This window comes from Apteryx mantelli, chromosome 1 (genome assembly GCF_036417845.1).
Source record: "Apteryx mantelli isolate bAptMan1 chromosome 1, bAptMan1.hap1, whole genome shotgun sequence".
Lineage (NCBI taxonomy): Eukaryota > Metazoa > Chordata > Aves > Apterygiformes > Apterygidae > Apteryx > Apteryx mantelli.
In genome coordinates, this window is record NC_089978.1 from 1,104,410 (window position 1) to 1,121,316 (window position 16,907).

Below are 16,907 nucleotides of genomic sequence, written 5' to 3' on the forward strand. Positions count from 1 at the left end.
TCAGGTTGCCTTGTGCTGGAAGAGGAGGATCACTCTGTCCCGGATCTGTTTGGTTCTCACCCCATAAACGATGGGGTTCAACGTGGGGGGCACCAGCAGGTAGAGACAGGCCACCATTATATGGACATGGTGAGGGATGCTGTGCCCAAACCGATGGGTGAGGAACGTGAAGAGGGCAGGGATGTAGAGTGCCAAGATGACACAGATATGGGATGCACAAGTGCTGAAGGCCTTGAGCCTTGCCTCTGTGGATGGCAGCCTCATTACCGCTCGAAGGATCATGGTGTAGGACACAACAATCACGGTCCCATCAAACCCAGCCATCAAAAAGGCCGCAAAGAGGCCATAAATGACATTGACTCTGGTGTCCCCACAGGCCAGCTTCACCACGGCCATGTGCTCGCAGTAGGCGTGAGAGATGATGTTCTGCTGGCTGAAGGACAACCTGTGGAGCAGGAAGCAGATAGGAATCACCAGAATGATCCCACGCACCAGCACCAGGCTCCCAAGGGTCACCACCACTGGCACGGAGAGGATGGTGGAGTGCCGGAGTGGGTAGCATATGGCAACGTAGCGATCCAAGGCCATGGCCATGAGCACACCCGACTCCACTGATGAGAAGGTGTGGATGAAGAACAACTGAGTAAGGCAGGAGACAAAGCTGATCTCTCTGGAGCCCAGCCAGAAGATGCTGAGCATTTTGGGTAGAGAGGATGTGGAGAGGACCAGGTCGGTGAAGGACAGCATGGCCAGGAAGAGGTACATGGGCTCGTGCAGACTTGGCTCTGTCTTTATAAAGATGAGAAGGGTGATGTTCCCCAGCACAGCAATGGCATACATCATGCCGAAGGGGAAGGCAATCCAGAACTGCTCCTTCTCCAGCCCAGGGATGCCAACCAGGAGGAAAGCAGGAGGGTGGTAGAGGGTGGTAGAGTTCAGAGACGACATGGAATGCTTGTTGTCTCCGAGCAGGGGTGGGCAAGTTGTCCTGCTGGAAGCAAACATCCAAGAACCTGTAAAAGCATGGGCATTTGTCAGCTGGCAGCAGAGCAGCAGAATTCCTGCTGAGGCTGTGACTCCCATAGGGCCCACATACTTGGCTGGCAAAGCAGAGGCCATGGAAATGGATTTGCTTTCCTTTTGAAGTGGCCATGGCTTGTAAGGGGCCAGAATACGTTTTATTCATGCGGACACCCGTACTGGGAAAATCAGAGCTGCTGTCAGAACTGTGCCCCTCCCTCCACCCTGTGTTTGCTGCATTTCTGGTCTCTGGTGGCGACCGTGGCCCCACTGCTATAAAGCCTCTCTTGCCTCCCAGCGTGAAAGGCTGGCACCTGCCCACGTTTGTGCTGCAAAGAGGGGTCTCCCTTCCGAGAGACTGGTGGGCTTGCACGTGGCTGGTGCGTGCCACTCGCTGACACACACGGCCAGACTCTCGTTAGTGCCTGGGAAGGGGATGGCACAAATCTTCTGGGAAGCCCCGTCTGGCCACGGGAAGCACAGGAAGGGGGCTGGGAACAGCCAGCATGAATGTACCGAGGGCACCTCGTGCCTGACCAGCCTGACTGCCTCCTGTGATGAGGTGACTCTCTGCATGGAGAAGGCGAGAGCAGTGCATGCTGGTCGCTTTGACTTTAGCAAGGCCTTTGACTCAGTTTGCCCTAGTAGCCTCGTAGACACCTTGCTGAGCTATGGGCTGCATACAGGGATGATCAGGCTGGTGGAAAACTGTGCGCACCACCGGGATCAACAGGTTGTGAGGAGCAGTACAAAGTGGAAGTGGCAGCCAGGCTAGTGGTGGCACCCCTCAGGGGTCAACAGTGTGTCAGCACTTTCTAAGGTCTTTTTCACTCACCAAATGCAGGGATGAGGTGCGATCTGAGCAAGTTCACAGCTGAGAACAAATCCGGGCAGTGACTCACAGGGATGGCAGGGCTGCTACTCACAAGGACCTCGACATGCTGAGCCACGGGCTGGCAGGACTGCAAGGAGTTAACAAAGGCACATGCCGATTCCTGTGCTGGGGATGGAATAATGCTGCGCAAGAAAGCAGGCTGGGAGAGACTGTGTAGGAAGCAGCTTGGCAGGGAAGGAGCTGGGGTCCTGGCAGGTAACGTGATGCCCATGAACGAGGCGTGAGCGCTGACAGCAGAGCGGCCAACTGCCGCCAGGGCTGTGCTGGCAGGAGTGCTGCGAGTGGGGCCAGTGGCACGATTGCTGCCCTGCTCCGCACTGGTGGGGCCACGTGTGGGCACGGCACCCAGGCTGGGTGCCCCACCCCACGTGGGTCCTGGCTGGAGGCCGGGACGCGAGAGAGGCCGAGAGCTGGGTGTGGGCAGCGGGAGAGGAGGGGGTCTCATCGCCACTGGCATCTCCTTGCTGGGAGCCGTGAGGGAAGGCGGAGCTGGAGTCTCCTCAGAGGGGCCCAGGGACAGGGCGAGAGGCGACAGCCCAAGCCAGAGAGGGGGAAATTCCCAGTAGTTCTAAGGAAAAGCTTTTGCCCCTTTCTGCAGGTGCTCAAACCCTGGGAGAGCAGCCCAGACACGCTGCTGCATCTCCATTTTGGAAGACATTCAAAGCTCAGCTGCATACACTGCTGAGCAGCCTCCTGCAAGGGACAGTACGTGGGGTGGAGTGCTGGAGCAGAGACCTCCAGAGGTCCCTCCCCCATATACGACCCTTTGATTCTGCAAGCCCCTGATCCTGGGATGACGGGAAACAGCAGCTCTGTTGAGGCGGTCGCTTGCTTGCTTTCCTCCTGCAGCTCCTGCCTTGGGGCACTGCTCCAGCTGCAGCTGCCTCTGTCAGCCTGCTTCACAGGTGGGAGAGGCAGGGATGTGCCCCTGGAAGGAGCAGGGCTCAAATACTACAGCCCAGGCTAAGCACTTGGACAGAGAGACAACATCTCCAGTGGAGCCTTTGGGAGGTGGAGTTGCAACCCTTGGACCCTTCTTTGCCTTCCCACTGCACTCGGCTGATCCCAGAGCTCTGCCAGGCCAGGCCAGGGCAGCTGCACTACTCCTCTTCCCATGGCTGCTGCTGAAAAAGCATTACACACTCTAAAGAAAGGCTGCTGATGGCCACAGGGATGCCAGAGCTCAGGGCTGAGGGCAGAGGGACACGGCTACAAAGCAGGACAGTTGCACTTGCTCTGCCTCCACTGCCAAGGTGTTCACAGGGCTAAAATACTACAGGCTAGGCTATTTCCATGTTTGCATCCCCCCAAGCAGCACTCTTCTTCCTCTTTAGGGCTCAATCCTTTCTCCCTGGGAGCATCGTGAGCAACCCACCAAGCTCACAGGAGTTTGTATTCTGCATGGCAAGGAGAGACAAAGAAAAGCAGCAAAAGCAGACTACAAGAGGGCTCCTTTCTCCAGCCCAGTCCATAGCACAGCCTGAGCCACCCGCCAACACAGGAGGGCAGCCTGGCCCCGAAGCTCTCACCTGTGCCCTGCTCCTGCAAGGAAGGAGGCTCCTCTGCTGGAGATGGAGGTAGGGAGCGGCAGGAGGAGGGATCGTCTGCCTAAGAGCAGGGAGCCGGAGGTAGTTAACAAGTGTGCCAAGGAGTCCCTGAAGGGCCGTGAAGCAGGAGGCAGATGTGAGTCCCAGTGGTCCCCGCAGTGTGCTTAGAGACACACACCGCAGCCAAACCCTTTCCTCGCCCAGGCCACCAGTGCACAACAGCAGGACCTTGGAGATCATTTTCATCTCATTCCTGCACAGCCTAAGGTCTCTTTTACCATCTCCCATCCCTGCAGAGCTTTCTTTGCAGTGTCCACCTGGACAGAAGTTATCCAACATGGATAACTGCCCCTTTCAAGCTAACGTGCAAGTGAGCTCACATCAGACCTGAGTATGTGCTATGGGTAATGCTCAGCAACATTTGGTTGCCCCTTCTGGGGGCAAAGCCTGGACTGCAGCTACTTTTGGTGTTAGAGCAGGGCATTGACACAAACCACAGCAGGAGAGAGTCCCTGGCCCAATAAGCGATCACAAAAAAGGCACACACAGAAGCACATGGAAACACTGAAAGCACATTAAGGCAAACATGAGGAACTACTGCTTATCATATTGAAGTGCACTGCACAAGGCGTGTACACCAAGCATGTAGTGTGGAAGAGAGCCAGCAGGAAAGCTGGCAGCTGGAAAAGCTGGACAAAGCCAATGAGGCAACGTTGGGCCAGTCTGATGGGCAGAAGTTTCAATCTCTCCTGTGAAAGGGGAAGTCAGCACCTGCCTGTCCCTAGGCAGCTGTGGGTAGTGACTGTCCAAAGGGGCAGGCAGCTAAGCCTTTTCCAGCTGGCTGTCTTTGCTCCCTGCACCATTCTGTTCAGTCCTACCCATCTGGGGACTTAGAGAGATTTTCTTTTAAAAAACTGTCAGGGAAATAATGAGTGAAGGGTGCTATTCAGCATGCTAGGGCTAATGCCTGAATGATTGCAAAGTCCATCTCTCTCCCAAGGAGCATTCAAAGAGAGAGATTAGAGCAGGTGAAGTGTTTGACTTGGTAGCTCAGGTCAGGGCTGAGCAGATGAACTTCACCTGTGATAACTGATGGACAGCTGATCTAATCAGCCTCTTTGCACACAGGCTTGCAGAGGCTCAGATCCAGCCTGGTAGCAAACAGGGTTGTGCAGTTGCCCACAAGCACCACAACATGAGCAGAAAAGAGGAGGCAGAGCCAGTTGTGCCTCTCTGCCACCCCAGGGCTGCTGCCAGGATTAACATCCAAGTCTTGCAAGTCAGCGCTGCTCCATGCTGATGTGCTGCAGTGTGGATGCTCTGCAGTGCACGAATGCCCCCTACCTATGAAGAACCTCTCTCTCCAGCTCCCACAGTGCCAGTGTCAAGGTGCAGCCTAGCCTGGGAAGTGAGAACAACTCTGCTGCTCTTGGCAATCATGACTAGGCCATTGCCTTCCAGCAAGAATCAAGGGGCAGAGGGGAAAGAAGTAAACTGCAGTTGCAGACCAATCTGCCTCCCCTAGGAAGGCCCAGATTTCATGCCATCATTCATGCAGAATGCTCCTGTTATTGACAAGCATGGGCATAGCCCCAGCAGAACCAGGGAAGTGCCCAGGAACAAGTGGCTACAGCTGAAGACTGCTCATAAAGCAGTTCTGTCAGGGTTTTTTTGTTGTTGTTTTTTCTTTTTTCTTTCATTAAGCCAGGATCCTAGAAGAGCTTCAGCAGACAACACATTCAAGCTAGGAAAAAAAAGGTGCCTGTGTCTCCTCATAAGGCAACAAATAAATAATCAGCTACAGTGGAGGTTGTACAGGTAGAAATGCATACGGCAATTAAACAGGAATACTGCTAGGAAAGCTGCTTTGGTTTAAAGATTCCTTAAAGCAGTTGAAGCAAGATAAAGCTCTAAAGACCGGACAGTTGTGGTCTGTGTCCAATCTAAGCACCCTGAGCATTTTCCCATTCCTCTCCCACCCAACTGCATCTCACAAGTTGCTAAAAATCTGCCAGAGGCTTTTCTTTCCTCTGCAGAAGGGGAAAGGAGAAAAAAGAGAGGGAAAAAACTCAGCACAAGCTGCGAGCCTTCACACAGCTACTTATGAAGTCTGAAAATCCCATGTGGGAGGTTGTGAAGAGTTACCCTGCAGCAGAAAAGAAGGTTTTGAAGTGACACAGGCACACAACCAAGACCAGGTCACAGGCAGGGGCCAGGAAAGCCATACAAGTCAGCCTGACCTTTGCCACAGCTGTGCATCAAAGGGAGCTTTCAGAGTACATCTGTTTGAAGAGCTGCAGGACTAGGCCAGTTCTGCCAAGATATTCCTCACAGACACATTCCCTGAGCTGGAAGAAACACATTTAAGTTGCTGCAAGCTGTAATGGCAATTGGCCTTTAGCTGCAGAAATCCACCCCCCACACACCCCCAGAAGATCATCCTGCACCTGGCTTTGGGAGGCCAACTCCAAGGGAAGGGAAAGGGCACTGGAGAATGGTTAAGGCTAGGGACAAGGGCCAAGACATTCTGGGTGCTTCCATCATGCCTAGGTGTGCAAGAGCCCCAGGGTGCACCAGCAGAAAATTGGGTCTTTCCAGCTGCAGCTTTCCCGGCCCCAGACTGGCTTCTTCATTTGGGAAAAGCCCTGTGCAGGCCAGAACAGCAGGCTTGTTCCACCCCCAGAGCCCTGCTACTTCCTCAACAGTATTTGTTTCAACTCCAGGAGAGCAAGGCTGATTAAGAAGGCTTTTATTCTCACTGCCCAGCCTCCAGGGAGCTGGAGAGGAGTCTGAGGAAGCCACCAGCAGAGCTCAGCTGAGGACCAGGAAGAAGCATTTGCAAGCCAGAGCACAGCTGTCAGAGCCTGTGCTAGGGCCAGGAGAAGGTGAGTGTGGGGTGGCAACACATGTGCTGAAGGAGCAACACCTCCTACCCCAGAGCAAAGGCTAGGCCTTCCCTCCATAGCATGGCAGGGAAATAGTGTCCTTCACCACCAGCTCCAAGTAGAGGCAGGTATCAAGGGCCAACAGCAACAACAACATTCATGTCAAGCACTTGCTGGCATGGACAAACAGTTTGGGCAGACCTGAGTGTTATACATGCCATCTCCTCTCATAGGGCACCTTGTGCAGCCCATTTCTTGAGAGTGGCCAAAGCCAAGGCCCTTGGGAGAGCCATTGGAGGGATCCCCCAGCACCCACAGGGCCAACAGCTCCCAGGGCCCTAGGGGAGCATCAGGAGGGCAAGAGGCAGCGGGACCAGGGCAGGCCATGGCAAAGCACACACAGCTTTGCCAGTCTCAGCAGGAGTCACATTCTTCATCCGAGCAGGAGAGGATCTCTTCTTCCAAGCATAGTGTTTTGCCACAAGCACATTGGGGTTTCCCTGGGCAGGATCAAACCACATCTGAATGCAGCGCCCACTGCCCCGGTGCTCTGTGGTGTATTTGTAGGAGTTGGACCAGATCTTCTCACACAGGTCAGCTGGTTGGGGGAAGACATGGGAGAAGGGCCTGCACATGGATCCCCAAGGGCAGCGGTTTGTTCCTGAGGACAGACAGCACCAGCAAGGCCCTCCTGAGTGAGCACACTTCAGTTCCCTCCTTCCACACAAGGAAGCAGGCCCCAGCTAACAGTCTGCCCACAGCCCACTGCTGCACATCAGCTGGTGGACTGTGGCTTGGCCACCTTCTAGTCTGCGACCCCCCAAGCCAAATGAGAGCAACCAGGTGTCTTGGCTTTGAGCACTGGGCAGGCAGCAGTGACACTGCCAGGTCTTGGTTTGCAGGGAAAGGTGAGGAAAGGCTTGCTCCACAGAGCCCACTGACCTGTTGCCCAGTTCCAGCCCTTGTGCCAGTTCTCCTTGCAGGTGACAGAGTCCTTGCAATCCTCCCACCACTCCTCACAGTCCTCTTTGCAGAGGGGCACATGGAGAATCCTCTCCCGACGCCAGCTGCTGTCAGCCTCCAAGAGAAGAGGGCCACGCACATTGGTGGTGGCCCTCAAAAGCCAAGGGCTCTGCCACATCACAGAGGTCATCTGAATCCCCCTCCCAGCCCTTTCCCCTGGCCTCCAGAGCTGACCCCCAAAAGTCTCAGTCCCACCAGACACACCTTGATAGAGAGCGATTTTTACATCAGTCTGCCTGTGTACCTAAGCAGAGGCTAGCAGAGTCCTCTGCTAATCTACCTATCAGGTGGAGAGACTCACCATTCCTGGAGAGCACACATGCCAGCCCTCACCCAGGCGGGCAAGAGCATAACACACAGGGCACCAGCAGATCCCATGTCATGGGCCCAGCACAAGCTCCACTGCCTTCAGTCACAGCAGAACTGACCCCTACCTTGTCAATCCAAGGCCCCAGGTTGGGTGAGCACTCATACAAGCACGTGTCCTGGATGAAGTGCCTCTTGCACTTGGGTGGCATCACCCCACAGTGGTTCCAGTTGAAGCTGTAGAGGTAGGACTGGTCCCTGTGGGCTTCTGAGCTGGTGTTGGCTGTGCAGCAGGCATTGTCCTTCCAGGGGGAACACTGCCATGGAGCAGGAGACAGGCCCGTGAGGAGGGCCAGGCAGCAGCTCAAGGCAGTGGCAGGCTGCTGCAGGTGCCAGCTGCCTGCACTGCCTCCAGCAAGAGCACTTGAGCAGCAACAGCATTTGCCCTTCTGCAGCAGCCCCAGGGCACTGCAGACTGAAGAGCTTGAGGCTGCAGCCAGATGGAGTCAGGAGGAGAGCAGGACAGGGACCATGAAGGTCAGAGCCCAGCCCAGATCACACACAGCACCAGTCCCAGCAAAGAGAAACAAGAGCTGCCACCTGCTGGGCCCTGGCTGCCTGCTAGGCCTGTCCCCACCAAGGGCTGGGGAACAGAGCTCCCAGGCAGCAAGAAGCAGCTCTAACACAGAGAGGGAGGGAGCAGAAAAGATGGGCTTTTCTTGCCAGCATTTATCTCAGTGTGATCTCAGGATCCCCTGAGCTTTGAAAAAGTGCCCTCCTGGCAAAAACAAAAAGGAAAACTGAGCTAACACAAGAAATCCCCACATCCATGGCAGCAGTAGCTCCCCCCACCCCCATTCTGCTCTAGCCTTTTGTTGGAAGAAAGGGGCAAAACAATCTGGCCCCATATACAGCACAGGCCATCTTCCCCAGACAAGAGCTTGCTAAGCCCAAAGCTCCACAGCAGCCTCTCTGGTCTGGGCAGGTGGGCAGAGGGCACCCAGACAACGCCACCCAAAATAACCTGGACTGCAGAGGTGGTGGCTGGACAGAAACATCAGCAGCACAGCAGCATCCTACCTGGCCATGCAGCAGCCCCTCTGGGCCAGGCTTGCTTTTGTGGTGCTTGGCATCCATGCAGACATTCAGCAGCGGGTCCTTGGTGGCACTCACTGTGGAGGCAGCCAGCAGCACAAGCAGCACCTGCCCCACTGCCATCTCCACAGAGGCAGGAGAAGGGCAAAGCTGCACAGGAAGGGGACAGCAGAGGACAGGCTTTAGCAGCAGGAGCAGAGGGGCTGTGCAGGCAAGGCACCCAGAAGGACACCAGCAGCTTGCTAGCAAGTCACAGCACCAAGGACACATGGTGCAGTGCTCCAAAGAAAGGCTGCCAGGTCAGCCAGGTGTTGTCCCCAGACAGCCTGGCACCCTCTCCTCTATCAGCACTGCGGCTGTTTGCTAGTCAGCCTCTGAGACCCCACAAGCCACTGTGATCAGCAGGACAATGCTGCATTAGAGCCCTTCCAGCTGGATTCCTTCTTCCCTTAAGCCACCTCACAGTTTAAGCTCAGAGCTTTCAGAGCCCAAGCTTCATGCAAGCTAGACAGCCCCTAACTAGGGATGGGTTTTAGCTAGTGGTTCAGAGGAGGCGGTTAAAAGCACCAGCACACTGACACCTTGCCTGGACCACCAGCTGCAAGAGGCCCACCTTCTTTTCAGGAATGGGTCAGAAGAGAGAGGCATTTGCTTTGGCTCATCAGCATTTACTTTGGTTCATCTGCAACTGACAGCTATTGCAGAGCCAAAACTAAGGTCTCTAAAGGAGAAGAGACTCGAGCAACAGGAGACAACTTCATGTCAGAATGTCTTGGCCTCTCCTTCCTATCCAGAGCAGAATAGGTCTTTTATGCTCACTTGTTAGAGGAATGCTACTCCCTCACATTCCTTGTCAAGGCAGGAGAACAGTGTAGAACCACCACTCCTAAGGAAGTTTTTGCACAGCACAGGAAGAAGACACACTGCTTACAACATCTAAAAACAGTATAAAGTGCTGTAGGAGAAAACAGCAACTCCTGAACTAAGGAAGCATACACATAAACCTGAGGCTGAGGAAGTAACTAATCTGCATCATAACCACATACTCCATAAAGCAAAGAAAAGCAGCTTACCAGTCAAAAGAGCCTCCAAGACCTCTGCAAGACCTTAAAAACACTCAGTGCAGCAGCATCCTGGGCTCAGCTTTAACAGGAGAGTCTTCTCACACAGATGCTGGCACTTGAAAGCACTAATATGCTTAACGAGGTCTAGCTTGTGCCAGCATGCATTGCCTCAGGAGCAGTGGTTTAGTGACAAGCAGCTGTGCCCAGCTTCTCTCACAAGCCACCATCTCTTGCCTGGGGAGATGATCAGTTACGATGATCCATGTTATGAGAGTATCAGCTCCCAAATTAAAAAATAAACGCCAGCTGATGAGAGGAAACAATAAGTCTTGTTGCAAAGACCTGAACACTACAATTGAGCCTGAAAGCCAGCTTTGATCACAAGACCCCTCGGGAAGCCCCTACTCCCTGGCTGCTGACAGGCAGAGCCTTCCCTCTGAAACCACGCAGGTTCTTCAATCACAGCCCTGATTTGGGGGATTTTTGGTGATGAACCCACTTGCCTGAGGAGCTCCTCTTTCTAGGTGTCACTCATGAACACTTTCAGCTCCACAAGACCCTGTTGTAGTGATTTCCGCAGTCTAATTCCATGGTGTGTGAAGAATGACCTCGATAGGTTTGCTCTGAACCAGCCGTGTGCTGTTTTCATTTTTCGTGCTTCTCGTTGTCGTAGTGGAAGTGACAGTGAGCGATTATTCCCCATTCATCCTCTCTGTGCCTTTGTCACCTCTATCGCATCTCCCCTCAGCTGCCTCTTGTCCATGCTGCAGAGTCACGGTCTGCTCAGGTCTTGTGGCACGTCTTTCCCTTCCCCGGAGGAGGCACAACTGCAGCAGTATCCCAGACGCAAAATGCCATTCTTCCTTTCCTTTCTACTCCTTGAGAAGGAATTTCTAATATCTGGTTTGCTTTTGGGCACTGCTGATCACCGAAATGATGTTGTCATAAAACTGTCAGAACTTGTGACAGCTTATTCCTGAGGGATAATTGTTAGCCACGAGCCCGTCCTTTTCTGCCTAAAGTGTTGTGCTTGATGACCTCTGGTGGGGGCCTTATTCAGAGCCTTTGGGACTCCAAGTAGGGTCGATCAACTGGATCTGCCTCACCCAGAATCTTTTCTGGTCCTTTGAGGACTTTGGGTATCCTAGGGAGGCTTGTCTCCATGTTAGAAGAGCCGAGCTGAGCCTTCCCCAGGACCGTGTGCTTATGCAAGGGCCGGTTGATTCAACCCTTCGCTATTTTCTGCATCCTTGTCCCACACAGGTCTCACGTTCATGGTTCTGCAGTTCTCCAGATCTCCCCAGAAAGCCTTTTGAGTGCGAGCCACATGAACGTGTATCCCGTGTCCGTGAAGGGGGTACTTGTCCGCGTGATGCTCAGTGCAGAAGATGGGGAAGCTCTCCCTCTCTCTGTAGTCCTACCAGTATGGCTTGTGTTGATGGCAGAGGTGGGTGGGTGCACCCCCATTTGCTCCATGCAGCTGACTTGCCTTGTGCAAGTTGTCTCGGGGCTCTGGGACTGAGAGTGTCCTGGGGACCTCCCACCCCGAGGTGAGCTGTGGTGAGCTGGCTGCCCTGAGGTGGACGGCAGGGGGACATTTCTCGCTGTCCCGGCACGGCACGTCAGGGACGCCTAACCTCGTGCTCCGCGTGCTCCTTCCTGGGGGCAGACTCAACCCAGTGGTTGCAGCAGCAAGGGTACCTTGTATCCTCAAGTTCCGACTGTCCGTGCTTTACCTAGGGCAAGCCCTGGCTGAATTCTGATATGTAATTCTCAGTGGCTGATTTGGCCTTTTTCCTCTCTGCCATGCACAGTCGGAAGACATCTGCATTCGACTGATGCCTACATGTTTGACAGCAGGGATCCAGAGGTGCTCACACCTCCTGCAGCTCAGCATGTTTAGAGGCATTCGCGTGTGGGTGTCTAGTCCAGGAAAGCTCTTCCAGGTCTCGGATTGCTTGTGATGCCCTCCCTGAACTTTCCCCGTTTCATGTCCCTCTTTGAGATGAAGGAAGCAGAACTGCACAAGATCAGGGTGAACATTAGGTTTATACAGCCGTCTAAGGACGTTCCCTGATGTTTATTCCTGTCCTAACCATTATTTGCATTCAGTTTTTCTTTTTTTCTTTTTTAATGCTTCTGAGCACTAACCACGGAGCTACTCAGCAGTCAGCAAAAACAAAGGTTTAACCTGCAAGGCCTGTCGCTGTGTTGGAAACTTCCTGCACTCAGCAACATTTCATGGGCGCTGTGAGAGCGGTCTCAGGCTTTAAGAGCGCTAAGGGACAGAGGGCTGGAGGCTTGTGTTAGTACATTGGCAACGGGTACAGGGCGAGGAGAAGGAGCTGTGGAGGAGTGCAGCAGAGCTTGTGCACCAGCACCTCCAGCAGCAGGAGCCATCGCTGGCAGGATCTCATCTGTCAAGGGTCGGTAAAGCATTTCCCAGGTTTTAGTGTGATGCTGGCTGTTGAGGATCCCTTTGGCTCAGAGGAAGGCGTGTTTGCAGTTTTTCCTTCTGCTGCTTTGCAGCTTCCCGCAGAGGCTGTGTGGCCGGTGGGGACGGTGAGCGGGGACCGTGTGGTTTGTGTCCCCTGCCCAGTGGAGAGTTGAAGGCACAACGACTCCCCCAGCTCCTATTCCCTTTGGCTTGTCTGCGCCTCTTCACAGCAACACTGTGCTTCCCAGGGACACGCTCCTTCTGCCTCTGGGTTGCTCGTAATGCTCATTCTCAGCAGTGTTTTGTCAGGAAAATATTATAAATAGCTGTGCGTGGGCAGCACAGGCAGGAGCACCTGGGCCTTGACTCTTCACTTCATCAAGACCTTGCATCCTTGGCAGGACTAAAGCTGTCAATGCAGCGAGAAGGAAAGACTACTATGATCTTTAATTCCCCATGAGCACAGCACCACTAAGACGTGAGAGCATGACAAAAAGCTGAAACGGCAGCTACTCTTTGTAAGTTTCCATTCAGATTTCCACCTTTATATTTACTTCTTCCCATTACTACTTGCTCATTTTTCCACACTTCCTAGATCTGTAGATCTTAGGGCGAGAAGGGACCAGTGAAGTTACTTGGTTTTAATTCCCCCGCTTGAAAATAAAGTGGACTAACTGAAGAAAGGTTGGGGGTGTGCCAGGAGAATGAGACATGACCTGGAAAATTTAAAGGAGCTTGGATTGCGTAGCGTAAAGAACAAAAGACCAAAGAGAACTGTCTTTCAGTGTGTAAAGCAGAGCTGTGGAAAAGGGAATCAACTCTTCTTTGTGACGGCCGTGGGCAGGGCCAGGCAGGGTGGGTTTAGCCTGCAGGAAGAGAGGGTCGCCATAGGAGTGGGGTGAAGGCAGTGAAGCACGGGACTAGATTGCCTAGGGAGGATGCCGCTTTGCCATTGGTGGCACTTTGAAAACCAGATTGAGCAGGTGCCCATCAGGAATGGCATGGCATAGGTGGATCCTGCCTTTGGGCAGGCAATGGACTAGGGCACTGTCCCTCTGCAGCTGATCGAAGGATGGCTGCTGGTGGTTCATCAGAGATGGGAAAGTGGTCTCCTGAGGGCCCTTTCCGGCATATTTCCTATCAATTCTGTGATGAGCCAGGTGACCACCACATTTTACTGGCATTAAATCAGTGAGCTCACTTTGACCTGAGATGTCCTCCGGTTGCCCTTTGAAGACTTCAGGCAGAAGAGAATCCGAAGCTTCTAAGGTTGCCTGTTCCCACTGGAGAATGCTAAATCTCTGCTAAAAATGTGTTTCTTGCTTTACTTTAGCTACCACAGCTTTTAGCCTTCAAGAGATAAGGCTTCTCCTACCTGCCCTGCCATATCAAAGGGCGTTTTGTTTTCAGAAATCTCTTCCTCTGGAAGGAATGGTAGGCAGGAATCAACTTGCTTCCTAACCACAATGGCAAATCTGCCGTGTTTTAAGTCAGTTTTCCCTGCTTAGCATAAAATCAGAACTTAGTGCCTGGTATGACTTTTTCAGAGTGAGGCTGCAGTGTCTTGCTATGCTTTACTGCTGTTTAAAAGATGCTCAGATTAGAAAACCTGCGCACCTGCCAGCTACTTACAGAATTTTCCATGGCTAAAATACACATGCAGAATTCCCGCCGTCTCCGTGTGGTTGCGCTTGTATTTAGGAAAGCAATCCATTTCTCCTTTCAGCTCTTTCTGCAAGAATGTGCTCTAACCCGTGGGCAATCAACCCAGAGCCTTGGAGGACATTGCCTGGCCGTGTTTAGCTGGGGGACAAGTGTGTGATCAAGACACTCGCAGAGCTCCAGTTCCTCGGTCATTCGGGGCTCCTTGAAGCCAAGGTCTCAAAATGTGTGTCGCGTGCAAAGAGGGAGGAGAGGACAGAAGACAACTGGCATGAAACTGCATCTCATCCTGCAGTGGGATCGGGAAGCCGTCGGGACTCAATCTGAAGAATCAACAGCACTTCTAAATTCACCATTTCAAGAGAACTTCCTACTTCTTTCTGGAGTGAAAAGCCATATCAATGACACCAGAGTCTCCTGACTCCATTAAGTGGAAGCCCAAAAATGCCAAAGGTGCAGGTGAAATTGACATAAATAGCTTTGCTTCACCCGCTACATTTGATTACTTGCTATTTATCTGGGGGACAGTTATGAACTTTCCTCCCTTTTCCTGAAGTTGTAATGTTTATAATAACAGCAATATTGCACATTGACATTTACAATCGTACTAGGTAAAGGAAGAAATTATCAGGCTCCCAGGCTATATGGTATTTATTCTTGTCATAGCGGAGTGCAAGGATTGCATCTTTCTACGCTATGCTTCTGCACCATCATGCTTTCACGTACATAACGGTTTGTACTGCAGCACTTTGAAAGTGCCAGTGCATGAAACATAAAGCTATTTGCTTAGATTTTACTGATTTATGATCTGGGGTTATTTCTAGGTGGCGTGTTTTCCTTTGGTTCACTGATCACATTAGTGAATTGCCTTTTTGTGCTTCAGTTCATCATGTCGTGTTGCGATAGGAGCAATTCCTCTCAGCTGACGTTCATGCTGACGGGCATCCCGGGGCTGGAGGCTGCCCATGTCTGGCTCTCCATCCCTTTCACTTGCATTTACGTTGTGGCACTGGCGGGGAACTGCACGATCCTCTTTGTCATCTGGACCGAGCCGAGCCTCCACGAGCCCATGTACCAATTCCTCTCCATGCTGGCCATCACGGATCTGGGCTTGTCTCTGTCTACAATGCCAACCGTGATGGGTATTTCCTGGTTCAATGCCAGAGAGATTGGTTTCAGTGCTTGTTTTGCTCAAATGTTTTTTATTCATGTCTTCTCCTTCTTGGAGTCTTCAGTGCTTCTGGCCATGGCCTTCGATCGTTATGTGGCCATCTGCTACCCACTGAGATACTCCTCCATCCTCACCAGCACCAGGATAGCCAAGATCGGGCTGGCTGCCCTGTGCAGATGTGTCTTACCAATTATCCCCGAACTTCTGGTACTAAGAAGTTTACCATTCTGCCGGTCCCGTGTGCTCTCCCACCCCTACTGCCTGCATCAAGATGTGATCAAGCTGGTATGTGCAGACATCACATTCAATAGCATGTACGGGCTAGCCGTAATGGTCCTCATAGTTGTGTTAGACCCCCTGCTCATCCTTGTGTCATATTTACTGATTGCTAAGGCAGTCGTGAGCATTGCATCCACAAGTGAGCGTCTCAAGGCTTTAAACAACTGCTTGTCCCACATCCTGGCAGTCCTAGTACTGTACATCCCCATGGTTGGCTTGTCCATGGTTCACCGTTTTGGCAAATATGCCTCCCCTCTTGTTCACATCCTCATGGCCAACATCTACCTGCTGGTCCCCCCGGTGCTGAACCCCATCATCTACAGCATTAAAACGAAGCAGATCCGCAGGGGTGTCCTCAGGGTGCTCACACCAAGAAGGATCTTCTCCCCGTGGCACCATGGGAGCTGAGAGATCTCCTTGACAGAGGTCACTGCTCTGGGAAACACCCACTTCATAGAATGATCCAGGTGTCGCTTCAGCATTTGGAAAGTGCATTTGCTTCGCCTCACTCAGGGCACCCACTCAGTGCAGTTATTAACTGTTATTCATAGCCATCCGTTAAGAATCATTCATCAGAAATCCCCATGCATGAAGCGAGTGGAGCCTGTGACCGAGTCGCTGCAGCCTCTGCTTGTGAGGAGCACTGTTCTTCCCGATTCCATCCCTGTGGCAGCCACGGGCTTTCGCAGATTCACAGACTGTAAGCGACCATTAGGGCATTTTCTAGCCCACAGTTTCCTGTAGTCAGCCCTGTCCTGTGACTCCTTCAAATGCTTTTCATTCCAAGGACCTGAATAATGCTACCTGATCCATTTACAGGCTGTACAAGCAGTCACAAGGCAGTTTCAGTGCCAGTGCAATAGTCATGCATGAGCACCTGGTAGTTGTCTTGTGGGCTTACTGCATGAGAAGTTTGATCTGTTCCAGATGATTTTGATAGGAAGCTTCACATGAAAATGGGCATTTAAGTCATCTGCACACCTCAACAAATTCTCTGCGCACTCCACTTTCCAGCTCATTCTGCTCATGAAAGCCATATTTTAATACGTCCCTTAGTTTGCCAGATGTCAGCCACAGTGCTTTGCTCCCACAGCTTTTCATGATTGTTACCAGGGGCCTCAGCCAAGGAGTCTCAAAAGGGAGTGGGAAAAAAAAATAAAATAAATATAAATTTAAAAAGGGGGGGGGGACGCTGTGTTGCCTGCCTGTAAGACACAGTGAAAGCCTCGCAGGGTTGGACTATCGTAAGTGGGTTAGAGTCCCACCAGGTCGGGTTAGAGTCCCAAATTGCTCAATTTTTGTGGTAATTTGACATTTAGAACATTATTGGACTTTGCTTTGTGGATTTTGTGGTTATGGGTAACCAAGCATTGAAAGAGGGGGGGATTTTGAAGAAATCACCTCTGGGGTGTCTTGTAAAGCATTGGAAGGAGGCAGCAGGTCTGCCAGGAGGTACACTTACAAAAAGGCAATTAATTGAATATTGTAATCCTTGGTGGCCAATGTATACTTTAGAGGATCAG

The 16,907-nt window shown here is 52.4% G+C and overlaps 3 protein-coding genes across 3 annotated transcripts; 1 reads left to right on the forward strand and 2 right to left on the reverse strand.

Moving 5' to 3' along the window:
- LOC136991068 (olfactory receptor 52R1-like) lies at positions 1-948 on the reverse strand. Its single transcript, XM_067289554.1, has one exon. It carries the CDS (start codon positions 946-948, stop codon positions 1-3), a length of 948 nt encoding a protein of 315 aa, XP_067145655.1.
- A 5,737-nt stretch (positions 949-6,685) lies between these two features.
- LOC136991069 (folate receptor gamma-like) lies at positions 6,686-8,897 on the reverse strand. The gene is made up of 4 exons (XM_067289555.1): positions 8,757-8,897; positions 7,805-7,993; positions 7,290-7,425; positions 6,686-7,008 (listed from the first exon to the last, which is right to left on the reverse strand). Exons 1-4 carry the CDS (start codon positions 8,892-8,894, stop codon positions 6,686-6,688), a joined length of 786 nt encoding a protein of 261 aa, XP_067145656.1. The 5' UTR covers positions 8,895-8,897.
- A 5,926-nt stretch (positions 8,898-14,823) lies between these two features.
- On the forward strand, positions 14,824-15,792 carry LOC136991011 (olfactory receptor 51Q1-like). Its single transcript, XM_067289488.1, has one exon. It carries the CDS (start codon positions 14,824-14,826, stop codon positions 15,790-15,792), a length of 969 nt encoding a protein of 322 aa, XP_067145589.1.
- The last annotated feature ends 1,115 nt before the right edge of the window (positions 15,793-16,907 follow it).